Here is a 13,814-nt window from a genome sequence, read left to right as displayed (position 1 = left end):
CATCCTTTGTGCCTCTGGTCATTAAAAAGCATTTAACCATGAGGGAATTCAGCAGAGCTGGGATTCTGCCAGTAGCAGCCTGCTGCTTACCGCCTAGGAAGGCAAGTTTACTACCTCCCTGGTTTGCTTCTGACAGACGTGGAAGCAGACCTGAGCTGGCAAGGAGCAGGATTAACGGCTTTTAGTTCCTCCTGAATTTTGCCTGGAAATAGCTAATTCACTGAGTCACAAGTCCCCGCGGGGGCCTCAGGGATACTTTCTAGGAATATCGCTGTACAGATGCTTTCCAGGAGACTTTCGATCCCCAGACCTTCGTGTTCTGCCATCCCTGTCATGTTGGGTGTGAGGTTTAAGGGTATAGTACCTGGCAGCACAAGAGCAGACAGATTTACAATGAACGTGTATTTCAGATCGACAGATGTTTTATGATCTGTGTGCCCTGTATATAATATAAGGATACTTGGCGTTTGCATTTAAAATAAGGTGATTATCTAAACATAATGCACGTGAAAGAAGACAAAGGCCAGCCTTGGACAAAAGCCCTCTTTTGGTGCCTGTTTAATCTACCCCACACTCCAGTTGCAGCCCCTTGTTTGAGATTCCATGTTTTGCATCCTGACTTCTTATGTTGGTCCCATTTCCACCTCTCCACTCCAAGTATTCCTCTGCTCCCAGTTCCTATGGGTCCTGGAAGAGAAGTTACTCTTAGCAGCTCTGGCGGTGCTGGTCTGGATTCAGCCCTCATAGAAGGATCAGGTAGTCAGATAAACCCAAGTAGGAACATCTCTGCTCCTCAAGAGCCAAGCACCGAATGTGGCCAGCTGTGGTGCTATGCTGATTGTATTTAGAATGCATTTAAATTAAGATCAGACCATATGTCCCCTCAGGAAGTCTAGACAGCAAACTGGGCAGAAGTTAGCTTCCCTTTGGAAAATCAGGATTCATTCCCAGGAGAAGAAAGTGTAGATGCAGGGTGCTGAGATTGACAGCTGTCTACATGGTCATTCACTTGAACACTCCAGGATTCTAATGGGTTCTTTGTCCAGAGCATTTACATTTTAACCCTACACAGTGATTTCTTGTAATTTTGTGTGCCTTGACATCATTTTGAGTGTAAATTTAACTTCATCACACCAGGAATGGGCTTAGTCACCCTTGACGCAATTTCTAGTTTTGTCCCTCATCCCAGTGCCTTAATGTGACTTCCACCTTATGCAACCAGCTCCTGGTGACCACCCCCTTACAGGAGAGCAGGCAGAACCTATCTGACTGGTCCACGCACTTGCACAGACCGCATGCAGATACTGCAGCAGCCACCACTCAGCGAGCAAGACTCCAAGGGTCTTAGGACAGCTCGATTAAAACCCACCAAATAGAGCTTCCCGCATGAAATCAGCTAGGGTCACATCCCGCACCCCAGGCAAGTCTGAATCTCACACACCTCTCTCTCTCATGCTCCTCACTCAGAAGTTGAACATGCATGTCCTTGATGGTTCGCTCTTCTTGTTGGCCCAATGGGGTGTTCTGCCCCCACCTCTCTGGGCTTGGACGTCCTAAACTGCACTGTCATCTCCTGTGCCATGTTGCGCTGTCTCCTCGGTGTCTCAGTGCCTGACACACCTCACCCTGCCTTCTTTCCTGACCAGAGCTGTCCCACAGAGTGGCTGTCTTGGGAGGATTAAACTGAACATAGGTTGGCCGAGAGCCACGCAGGTGTCTGTTGGTATAAATGTGTCTCTGGTGAGCCGCCACCTGGTCATGGTCAGGCATTTGGGCCTTAGGCTGTCTTTCAGGATTAAGAAGTATCCCCTGAGAGGTGCACTGTAAACAGCCACGATCAAGTCCTCAGAGCCCTGTCAGGGTGCAGCTGGAGTTTACAGTCACGCATGAAAGAAACCTCAAGACCAAGTTAGAAAACAAAATGCCACACCTTGTAATTGGATCTTTGAACTGCGAAACAAAAATTCAGATCATGGGGACCAGAAACCCAAATCCTTTGTGCAGTACGTCTTGAGAACCTTAGCTTTCTTCTTGCTTCTTTGAGTTATGCATCAAAGGAAGTCACTAACTTTGGCCGACTTACAAAATACAAAATCATGTCACATTCTTTGGGAGAAGTCAGCATGAACTTCTTCCCAAATTGCTGCACCTAGGAGAATCTCTGCTGCAAAATACCCCCATTCCGCAGCTGCTTAGTTGGATCAATCACAAAATGCAATACCCTATTAAAAGCATCAAAGAAGAAGGGTTACAGACCTAAAGCTTAACATGTGGAGCAATCTTTTGACAAGGAATTTAGGGCTTATCCTGACATTTGATGAAGTTTTAGCATAAACAGAGTACAACAGGTTGTACTTAACTGCCAAGAAATACCTTACTTACTGACAGTGGGGCACTATTATGTGAAAATCACATTTCTGATTAAAGGGTAGACACCGTGTGTCCACCTGCTTCCTGGACACTCCAGTTTTGCACACCAGGCATGTACCCTGCTTCATGAATGGTGACGTTCAACCTGGAAAGTGCTACACTGCTTGACAACACCCCCGCATTGGCTTAATAAGAATGAAGAGATGCCAGTCACACTCCGTGGTGCCAACCCGCTTCCCACAAGCATGAGGCAAAACCAGTGTCACGTGTGCCATCCTCTACCCTGCAAGTGCTCAGGCCAGACATGGCTCTGGGGGTGATCAGCCCACAGTCTTGGCCCCTCCTGGTTCCTACGCCTTTGGCAGAGGCTCAAAGACACCTCCCAAAGCTGTAGGTTGAGGAAATAAAAACAATTCACAGACATCAACATAGTTGATAAGGGAGCATCTTTTTGTTGTCTTAGAGGTCACATGCAGATATTAATCTGTGCCTCCAAGGTCTACACCAATAACTTTTATTACTTATCATTGCCGTTTCAAGCACAAGTTTGGCACCTGCACTGCATCAGACTCAGTCAGTGCTGGAGCAAAAGGAAAAAGTGAACACTAGCACTGACTGAGTCTGACGTAGTGTAGGGGCCAAAGCTGTGCTTGAAACAGCAATGACAATCGAAGGCCCGAGATGTCGTCCACGAGTAGGCGATCTCGCCTCCTGGTCAGTCAGGCGAAGGTACAGAGGGTTAACAAAGCGCCAGAAGAGAACATCACTGAGGCATTCTTACAAAACCTGCGTGGAACCCAAGCTGATGGCTGGCCAGACCCATCCTCCACTCTCAAACTGCAGCCAGGTGTGAGAAGAGCACGCAGAGAATCCCTGCCCTGAGATCAGAGGAAACAACGTCCGTCAGAGCACTCAGCATTCACATTGGAAGGATTTTCAAGAAACTGTAGGACAATTATGTAAAACATCTACAGTAAAACAAAAAAATGAGAAAGAGGAAACAGAACACAAAAAGAAACATGAAAACTGAGACTGAACCAAACACACAACTCAGGAGTCAGAAAGACATGGCCTGTGATCACCTTTTGCTATAAAAGAATTTAAATCAAATATGAACTTGGCATGACAGGAGCTCTGATACATTAACAGAACAAGATGATGCGGGAGATGGGGGAGGTGAGACAGAAGTGTTCTACCAAAATAACATCATTCTGTGAGGGGAGGCACCAAGAATGGACTGTCCGCGGTGCATCTGGATGGCCGGTGTGCAGGAAAGGAATCAGGCGATTCCACAGACACAAAAGAGTGGGAGGTGCAGGGTGTGAAACAGTTTTGGAGATTATTATAGGTAAAAAAGGGAAAATGATAAAACTATAAAGCATGGCTAAACTTAATGTTTCTGAACTAGATATTTCAGCCAAGCAGAAGAGATCTTCATGGATTAATAGGAAAACAATTCTGGAATGAAAGAACCAAATATGAAATTGGTACATGAGAAAAATCAATGTAAAATGAATGTTTTCTATTTGGTTTGTTTCACAGTACTGGGGGTTGAGTGCAGGCCTTCACACTGTACTGTATCTCAAGCCTTTAAAACATTTTAAAAAAAATTTTTGCAATACCACCAGGTATGGTGGTGCACACTTGTGATCCCAGTACTCGGGAGGCTGAAGCAGGAGGATTGATGTGTGTTCAAGGCCAGCCTGGGCTACATAGCAAAACCTTGTGTCAAAGAAGCACCCCCCCCTGCAAATAATTTCAAGACAGTATCTCACTAAATCACTAAGTTGGACAGGCTGGAGACTCCAACTTGTGACCCTCCTGCCTCAGTTTTCTAGAATGCTGGGATTATAGGCATAGACCACCACACCTAACCACTAATAGTTTCTTTTTAAAGATCTCTCAGAGTTTAAGAAAATAACAACATTAGAAAAATAATTCACAGGTTGAAGCTAGAAACCCTCAGAGCAAGCATCAGGAAGCATTTCTATTATTAGAATAATCTAGAATGTTGTTCTGTATTAGAACAGTATAGAATTTTGTTGTTGGTCTTGGGCCTCTGGCTAACATGCTGACAGAACAAAAAACAGTTTTCCTGTTTAATCTATTTCTGTACATATGCACAGAAGATGTCTATTATATTCATCTCAATTGGTGGGAACTATGGGCCAAATTTGTTATTATAGTTTAACATATGCCTGTGTTATTTATAATAAGGCTGTATCATGTGTTAAAAATTAATGTCATTATTCTAAAAACACTTCCAACAAAATGTAGAAACAGTTTTCCTAAGTTATTTATATATTCAGAGGTAAAACAACAGCAGTTATTTAAAATATCCTTGAAGCAATCCCAGAATAGACGAAAGACCTATGCTCCAGATTCTAGCCCTCTTGATTACCTTGTGCAAGTCATTAATCTGGTTGTCCCTCATTTCTTCATCAGTCAAATGGGTAAGTCTTACTGTCTGTATTGTATAAAAAATGTATTTGTCCATTTTCTGTTGCTATAACAGAACACCCAACACTGGGCATTTATATAGAAAAGAGTTCTATTAGCTCCCTGTTCTGGAGGTTCATGTGCTTGGCTTGAATCCGATCTGTTCTGGTGAGGGCCTCTTATGCCTGGCAAGACAGGAAGCCTGAGGCTGGAAGGCCAGGCTCACTCTCTGTACAACCCCTTCCTGGGAAATGAACTTACTTCTGCAAAATCCAGTCAACTCTCCACGCAAAGCATTATCTGTTCCTGCGTGTGGGTCCCCGATGGCCTAGTTACCTTCCCTAGGCCCCATTTCTTGAATGTCACCACCCTAACATTGATATCACCCTGGGACCAAGCTTCCAGCAGGTGAGCTTTGGGGCAACAGACAAGACCCAGCCTGTAGAGAGAGGAAGCAGCTGTGTGACTAAGAGGATCAACCTGTCCGAGGGCAAGGCGAACTTCCCGATTTGAGGCAGTGTGACTTTCCCAACACAACGGGTGGTTGTATACAAGCAAGCAATGGATAGAAAGCACGCCTACCTATGCAGGGTCTATAGTGTCAGTTTAGTGGTGGCATTGCAGACAATAGGACTTAGAAGTAATTTCATGTTTTTTCTCTCTAGCTCATTTTGTACAAAATTAGGTAATTCCACATGCAAACGTCTATTGCCATGAAAATAGGTCTATTTTCCTATGTCTTTGATAGTGTTTTGTGTTGTAATAAGATTCTTTGTGTCGTACACTAGTAAGAAATACTGCTGACAGGTGACTTCTCTCTCATTTAAAAGTAGACCATAGCGATTTTGTTGCTAACAGGCTCCTTTTTATTGGTTTCACTTACACCTTGCACCTGTTTCTAACCATGTAATGAGAGACATGCTGCTGTTTGTCCTCCTCCTCCTCCATGTTTGCATAGGCAGCTTTTCATCTGTAATGGCCTTTGATCACAGCAAGCAGGGAAGCTGTGCTCGCTGCCTGTGAGGGGTGGGAAACGGTGGCTTTTTCTGTTCTTTCTTCTGACCCCCACATGATGGCCCGAAAGTTGCTGATTCATCCAGCAGGGAGAAGGGCAAAGGGAGTTTGCTAGTACATCAGTCCATGCAAGAACACAGAAGCAGGAAGAAGGCTTCCAGAAGAAATATTATGATAGGACATTTATTAAATAAACGTGGGTTCAAATATATCTCCTCCTGGAAAATTGAGTTAAAGCCTACAGGCTTGATGCGCCTGCTGCTTCTGAGCCGGGGCCTGTTGAGTTTTCCTCATGCTGTGCAGACAGTGCTGGGTTGAGGGCTCGTCCACTGTTGCACAAATAAAGCAGGTTAGAGAACAGAAGACAAAGCCCTGTATTTCCTGTGTTCTGTTTTAAAATCTCTACCGTTAGAAGCATGCATTTCACAAGTATTTATTCCATTCCTACTATGAGCTGGTAGGAAATGAAATAAGAAAATGTTGATACAGTCAACAAGGGCCTTTGCCGAATTGATGACGGATATTCACATACTCAGAAGACCCGATCTGGGGGACCAGGCTGGCCTGCCCTGGGCAGCCCCTGTGGAGACAAGGCTGTGGTGCTGCGTTCTTCCTCACTTTCTTCCCTCTCCTCCCGGTTCTCAGGGTTGCTCCTACTTTTTCTATTTCCATCTTAGTATCTCCTCGCTCTTTCTCTGCACATTGCCGCATCTTCTGTCTTGCAAGCTGTTTATTCTCACAAGCATACAGCTACAGCCCCAGGGAGCTCTGGGTTTATATCCTTAGGGATTTATTTCTGGGGAAACCAACCAGCTTCAGCTAATCAGAAGAATGCTACTTGGCCTGAGGATGTGCCCACTTTTGGATTAGATGGTTGAGGACAGCTATGGGGCCACTCATAGTTATAGGCCCACTAGTGGCCAGTAAGGTGGAGTCCGCTGCCAGAACAGGAGGAGTGGAGAGGAGATAAAGGGTACGGTGCTGTGTAAGGGGCAGCACCACAAGGATAGCACCTCACAAACAAGCCTTAAGGGAAAGGGTTAACCATTGTACCTTGTTGTTCCAAAGCAGATAAAATTTAAAGAGTGCAAAGTACCTGATCAGAAAAATATGAGAATAAAGAAATAGAACAGCCAAAAATAATTTTTAAAATGTCTTCACCAACTTCCATCAATCATCAAGACTCAGTCTAAATGTCACTTCCTTGAAGTATATTTATTTGTCTACCACGACTGCTTAGTTTCTCTTTATTAAATACATCTTCCAAACACCAGTATGTCTCTTAGTTGCCATGGTGGTGCTGAATTCTTTGTATGTTTAAAGTTTTTTTCCCTTTGGTGATATAGTGACCTCCGTGAGCATGGGATCAAGTCCAAAGTCTAACAGTTCCCACATGTGGTAGGCACTTTATAGGTGTTAACTTCTAAGAGACCATCAAAATATTTGGTGAATGTTTAAATTTTAAAAAAATGACTAAAGAGGCACTGCTGTGAATCCTTCTTGAGATCACTTCAAATCTTCCCCTCACTCCAAACGCACTCACCTCATCATTCTGCCCATTTTCTGAAGCAGCCCTGGAGTCCTCCTTTGTGTGTTTTTGAGGCGTGATTAAAAAATATGCTGAGCGCCATCCAATGGAAAGGCAGCTTGTAAAAACACAATGCTGTGTCCTCACCCACCTTATTCACTGGATTTGGTGCTGTGTGACTTCTGGCTCTATTCAAAGTAGAAATGACCATGAAAGGGCGATGTTTTGAATGGATTCAGGATGGTGAGGCAGCCGAGACAGTGCAACTAAAGACCCTCAGGAGAGAGGACGCCAGAGCTGCTGCAGAAAGTGGCCAGGACAGTGGAATGAGTGTGTTTGAAGTGGGGGTGGGGGGGACTTTGGGGTGATTCATGGCAACATGCTTTTTATTATGATAAACTAAAAAAAAACTCTTTATTTTTAATAAAATTGTACCCCATAATAAAATGAAGAGAAAGCGCCTCATGTTCCTCTTCCTGTCTGTGTGTGACCTCCCTGCAGCTGCCTTCCCGCTGCTCCCCACTCATCCCTTGTGCACCCCTGGAGATGTGAGCTGTGTGGCCCAAGCCGTTCTCCAAGACGCTTCACTTTTCCCAGTGAGATGGAAACCACAGCCCCAAGTGTGCCCTTTGAGGGTCCTTTCTCAGTCCCGTGGTGCACTTTAGAGGTCAGTTTCCACTTTCTTATCGTTCTTCACATATGCCAGCTTAATGATTATTTACATTAATATCTCCCTGATTGAGTTACTATGTAACTTCTGTCTTCTGGCTGTACTATGCCAGCACAGAAGGCTTGGAAGAACAGGAAGCACCTAACCAAGGGAGGAGAGGGTTCTTTCCTACCTTCCAGCTCCACCAGTCTGGAACTCAGGCATTGGTACCCGGCTGGCGGGTTAGCCATCTTTAAGAGCTTTGCTTTTCAGTCAATTAAGACAAACTCATGTTGATCATTACCGTTAATTCTCTGCATGATAATATACATGAAAATGGGGAATACACAAGCCAGGCTGCTTATCTTCTAACATATAAATTATATTTCTTTAAAGAACTGAAGGGCTATTTTGTGCATGCATCTAAAACTCCGACTTAAAGAAATAGCCACGATTCTTGCTAGCAGGATGCTCTTTTCTGTTTCACAAGAAAGACAAGAGCCTCCAAGGGGCCTCCTCATGGGTAATCTCATTTGATTTCCGTTTTCACAGAATTGTGTTGTTGCTCCTTAGGCTGGTGAGCTACATGGCTGGTAAACTACAGCCTCGATTAGGACTTCCTAACAGTTTAGGCTGCCTGGATTCAGATTTAACCTAGCACAAAGAACAGGTGAGCAAGGAGGCTAGCAAGTTTTTTCCTGCACTATTTCGTGTCTCCCATTAGGATGTTTTGCTCACGGTACTCATACTCCTCAACCTGTCTTCACTGTGGTGAGTTCTGTGGGCCTGGGCCATCATCCACCTGCAAAGCCTCCAGCCAGTGGGGGAGAGACAGGAAGGATCAAGGGCATGCATGCATCCCACCTGTAGCAAATTCTTTGCAGCAAGGATCATGGCAAACACTGATGAGCCTAACACAGTCACCATGACAGGGACATGTCTATGTGGCAAACAGGTGTTAGAGCTAACAGGAAATATTTATTTATTGTAAAACCTTTCAAAGCTTGTTTTTTGCACAAATATTTTCTGAATTTCTAGCCAGCTCCCGGGTCCTGAAGATACAGCGGTGAACCAGCGATGGCGGCTCTGAGCAGGAAGTCTTAGGGGAAGTCACGGTAGAAGGGATGTGTTTTAACCCTGTGAAACATTTATGCTGAACCAACCTGCTTACTCCTTTTGGAGCGGCAAGTCTTTGACACACTGTGGGTACTGACTGTTACTCTGATTTTATAGCAAAGGAAAACAAGGTTTCAGAGTTCATGAAGTTGGATGTAAATACCAGTCAGATAATACAGCCTAAGCATAGCTCATCTGAATGAGTCACCATAGGCATTTTAAAAGAAGTAGCTAAGCTTTGGCTGGAAAACTCACATCTTATTTCACTGACCAGTTGGGTGCATACAGCCAATAGCTCCTCTGTAGCCTTCAGCTCTGTCCAGGTGGGTTGGTCAGAAAGGCGTGTAGCTCCCACACAACCAACCATGAAGAAGAGACACCTATTTACTAATGTGATGGGAAGAACTCCTGCTGACAGTTGAGGAAGCCAATTGGGTGTGTCTCCAAAATTTTGGAAGCATTTTGGGTGAGATAATAACACTGAAAAGTCATGACTGAGCTTTCTGAGAGGTCAAGGAACCTTTGGGTGTGCTTCTGTTTACTGCTGTTCATATGCGTCGTGAGCAAATGAGGATGTGGTGCTTTGTAGTTCATTTGGTGTTCACACAGGGACTTTTTCCCTTGAGCCTTGAAAAAGGAAGTGAAGTAGATAAGAAAGTCCTTCATTCTTAAAATAGAAGAAGGAATTAGGTAGAAATTACATGAGAAATTACATGACTGGTGCAAAGAGCCCCACTGCAATCAGTACCTCTGTCTTCATTGTTCTACCCCAGCCCTCTCCACTGCCCAACACGGCTCAAATAGGACCACCTGGGCATCAGTGTGTTTGTATTTCTTCCTCTGTAGGAAACCATTCTGAATGCGGGAATCAAGTCATCCCAAGCAAGGATTTGCTATTGTGAGGGAAAGGACACTGTACGACCTCAGAAAATTTGAAGAAAGCTGTATGCATTAAAGAAGTCAGGGCTTCTCCTTTCTGCCTGCTTCCTATTTATGTTCTGAACCTGTGACCTACAAGTGTGAGTCACCTTCCATGGAGCTTTGGGTCTTGTTTATTGTTGCCATCAATCACCCTTACCTTTCTTGTTGCACACCATGTCAGTACTGTACACTCAGAATTCTTTTTCCGTCCTGCTGGGAAAGTTCACTGCTTTCAAATAATAGAGACATTAACCTACTACTGTTAAGACTTGGCAAATGTTTGAAGTAGACTTATAAATCAGCGAGGTATTCATGAGGATTTAATCACTAATACTAAGAACACGCAATAAGGAATTGATGAAAAATTAAAAGGTATCTTAGCTGATGTGAATCTTACTGTGTGATTTCATCTGTTATAAAAGCATTAGAGTGGGCTGTTTAATTCTTTGTAGGACATGAATACAAGAGAATAAAAAACAGTGAACTTTTCTGAGTGTGAAAACAGGAGTTTTTATAAGACCTGGAAGGAATCATAATTATCTTGCTTTTCCTGATGAGCAAGCTAATACTTCTTAAAGAAAGAAAAATAAATTTACAGCTATATTTTCTTGGAAGCAGAGGTGAGGCTATAACCGTTGATTTCTAAATCTACTAGCTACAATTTAACCTTTCTTTTATTAGTCTTTTGGCTAATAAGGTTGTGGAGTTGCTTTTCAAAAGCTTTGCAGGCTGGTTTCTGTATTTTATAGAGATTTTCCTTAAGTGTCACAACTAATTTATCTCTTCCATAGCCTTTGTGTAGAACTTACAAGTAGATGTTCTCAAGAGGAAATCACGTCAGTATATCAGAGATACTTAAAAAGCATTTCAAAATGCACCTGTTTGTTTTTTTCCTTTTTTTCTCTTTTCTGCTATGCACTGAGCTCAACACTGAAGGCTATTTCTGAAGTCACTCTTTGTAAAAGTCTTTGGGACTAATTCAAAGAGGCACTGGGAGGATCATTTATTCTCCCCTAGGCATTTAGCCAGCACAGTCACTAAGACAGCAACGAATTTTACTGACTGCAAACAAGAGTCACAAACCACCCAAGCTTATCAAAACACAGAAAAAAAATGAGGGCAATAAAAGAGGAGAAGCAAATTACATTTTAAATATTCTTCCCATGTCAGTAATCTCTAAAAGTGTGACAATAGTCCCAAGGAACTTAAAAATGCGTGATCTCTGTACAGTCATGTTCCCGGAGGTTAATTACCATAAGACTTCAGTCTGATAGAATGGTTCTAACGCATTCCTTCACTATATTCCTAATTGCCTGAATTTGTGGTTTTTCTTTCCTCTTTTTGATGACGTTGGCTCATGCTTTATCAATTTTATTTATTCCTTCAAAGAATCAATCTATAAATTCCTTGATTGTTTGTATTGTTTTCTTAGTTATCTATTGAATTAATTTTTGCTAGTATCTTTATGATTTCCTCCCTTGAATGAGGTTTGGGTTTGATTTATTCTTCTTTTTCTAGAAGTTTGAGGTTCAATATTAGGTTGTTTATTTGAGCTCATTCTGTTTTCCTGATATGTGAGTTCATTGCTATAAATTTCCATCATAGGAGTGCTTTCATTGTATCCCGTAAGTTTTGGTATGTTGTTTTGACATTATCATTTAATTGTATATACTGTTTAATTTTGTCTTTTTTCCTCTGTGACCTATTGGCTGTTCAGAAGAGTGTTATTTAATTTCCATTGGTTAATGTAGTTTTTGTGATTTCCTTTGTTATTGATTTCTAGTTTTATTGTGCTATGGTCAGGTAGTATGCATGAGATGATTTTAATTCCTTTACATTTATTGAAGCATGTTTTGTTAGGTACTATATGGTCTATTTTTGAACACACCCCATGTGCAGCTGAGAAGCATGTGTATGCTGATGTTTTTGGGTGGAATACTCTGTAGACATCTACCAAGTCCATTTGTTCACAGGCTTGGTTTAATGCTAATATTTCTTTGTTGATTTTTTGTCTAGTTGATCTACCTACTTTTGTGAGTGAGGTATTAAGGTCTTCCACTACAATTGCATTAGTGCTTATATGGTTTTGCATGTCTGTTAATATTTGTTTTACGTAGTTGGCTCAGCCTGTGTTTGGTGCATAAATATTTATGTTTGTTATCTCTTCTTCTTGGAGTTTTCCCTTTCAAGTATGTAGTAAACTTCTTTGTCTCATTTGATCTGTGTTGGCTCAAAGTTTGCTTTGTCTACAGATAGAATAGTTACCCTTGCTTTTTTCTGGGTTCGTATGGCATGGAGAATTGTTTTCCGTCATTTGACTTTTAATCCATAAATTTCTTTTTGGGTTAAACGTGTTTCTTGTGTGCAGTGTATTGTTGGATCTTCCTTCTTGATCCATTTTGCCCCTCTGTTTCTTTTGACTGGTGAGTTGAGACCATTTTAGGTTGATGGTTATAACTGATATGTATTGGTTTTTCATTTTCTTGTTGCTTTCCTGTTGTTTGTTCCCTATTTTTCTCTGTTTAATTGCTTGCCTTGCCTAGCAGCTTCTTTCTATTGGTGTTCATGTGTTTGTGGTCTTTGTTATCTCTTTCTAATATGTCCTTCAGAGTATTCTGTACAGCTGGTGTGATGTCATAAATTTCTTCAGTTGTTCTTTGTTATGGAAGTATCTTATTTCTCAGTCAATTTTGAAAGATAATTTTGTGGGGTACATAAATCTGGGTTGAAAATTGTTTTGTTTATGGCTTCAAATACCTCACTCCAACCTCTCCTTGATTTGTGGGTTTGTTCTGAGAGGTCTCCTGTGATTCTGATGGGCTTTCCTCTATAAGTGATATATTTCTTTTCTCTATTTTCTTTTAATACTTTATTCTTGTCCCAAATTTCTGGAATCTTGATTATTCTATGCCTTGGTGTAGATTTTTTTTGGTCATGGCTATTTGGAGTGCTTCATTTATTTGTATGTCAAAGTCTTTATCCATGTTTGGGAAGTTTTCTGCCATTATTTCTGTGAAGAGATTTTTAATGGCTTTTGTGCTGCCTACAGCTTTGTCACTGATCCCAATCAATCTTATGTTGCTCTTCTTTGCTTTATCCTGTAGCTGTTGAATTGATTTTTCATAGTCTTTTGCAGTTTTTAAGATATCTTTCTTTTCCTGATCACTAGTCATGTTCCTGTCTTCTAGATCTGATATTCTATGCTTACCCTCATTCAATCTGCTGCATATACTTTCAGTGGAGTTTCTAATCTCCTGTATTTCTGTTTGGATCTGTTTCATTGACTCCATTTCTTTTCTTTTCTTTTTTTTTTTGTCTTTTTGAGACAGGGTCTCGGTATGCAGCTCAGGCTGGACTTGAGCTCACTTTGTAGCCCAGGCTGGTCTCAAACTCGCAATGATCCTCCTGCTTCAGCCTCTTGAGTGCTGGGGTTACAGGCATGAGCCACCGCGCCTAGCCTTTCATTTCTTATCTGTGTTTGGCATTCATGGCTTCTATCATTTTCCTGAGTTCTTCTATTTGTTCAATCTGTGTCTGCGTTAATGTCTTTTATTTTGATAGTCATTTCTTTTTGCACCTTAGAGATTTTCATTTCTATGCCCTCTTTCATTTGTTTTTTCACTTCCGCTGCTATCTGTCTTAGTTACTTTTCTCTCGTTGCTGAGACAAAATACCCAACGTCCAAAATGAAGGAAGGAAAGGTTTATTTAGCTTACAGTTTGTGGAGGTTTCAGTCCATACTTGGCTGGCTCCCAGGCAGAAGGTAGCAAAGCAACA

At 42.1% G+C, this 13,814-nt stretch overlaps 1 protein-coding gene across 1 annotated transcript in view; it reads right to left on the bottom strand.

Annotated features, from left to right (window-relative positions):
* Nucleotides 1-212: 212 nt before the first annotated feature.
* The window catches only part of LOC102005611 (bcl-2-like protein 13), a 26,251-nt gene continuing 12,649 nt past the window's right edge, over nucleotides 213-13,814 (bottom strand). The window contains 2 exon segments of the mRNA XM_013514366.1: nucleotides 213-364; nucleotides 6,066-6,152. Of these exon segments, the coding sequence (XP_013369820.1) occupies nucleotides 213-364; nucleotides 6,066-6,152 (239 nt within the window).

The sequence above is a fragment of the Chinchilla lanigera genome, unplaced genomic scaffold, assembly GCF_000276665.1.
Source record: "Chinchilla lanigera isolate Chin_1 unplaced genomic scaffold, ChiLan1.0 scaffold00022, whole genome shotgun sequence".
NCBI lineage: Eukaryota > Metazoa > Chordata > Mammalia > Rodentia > Chinchillidae > Chinchilla > Chinchilla lanigera.
The sequence above is the reverse complement of the archived record's forward strand: the minus strand, read 5'-3'. Positions and strand labels throughout refer to the sequence as shown.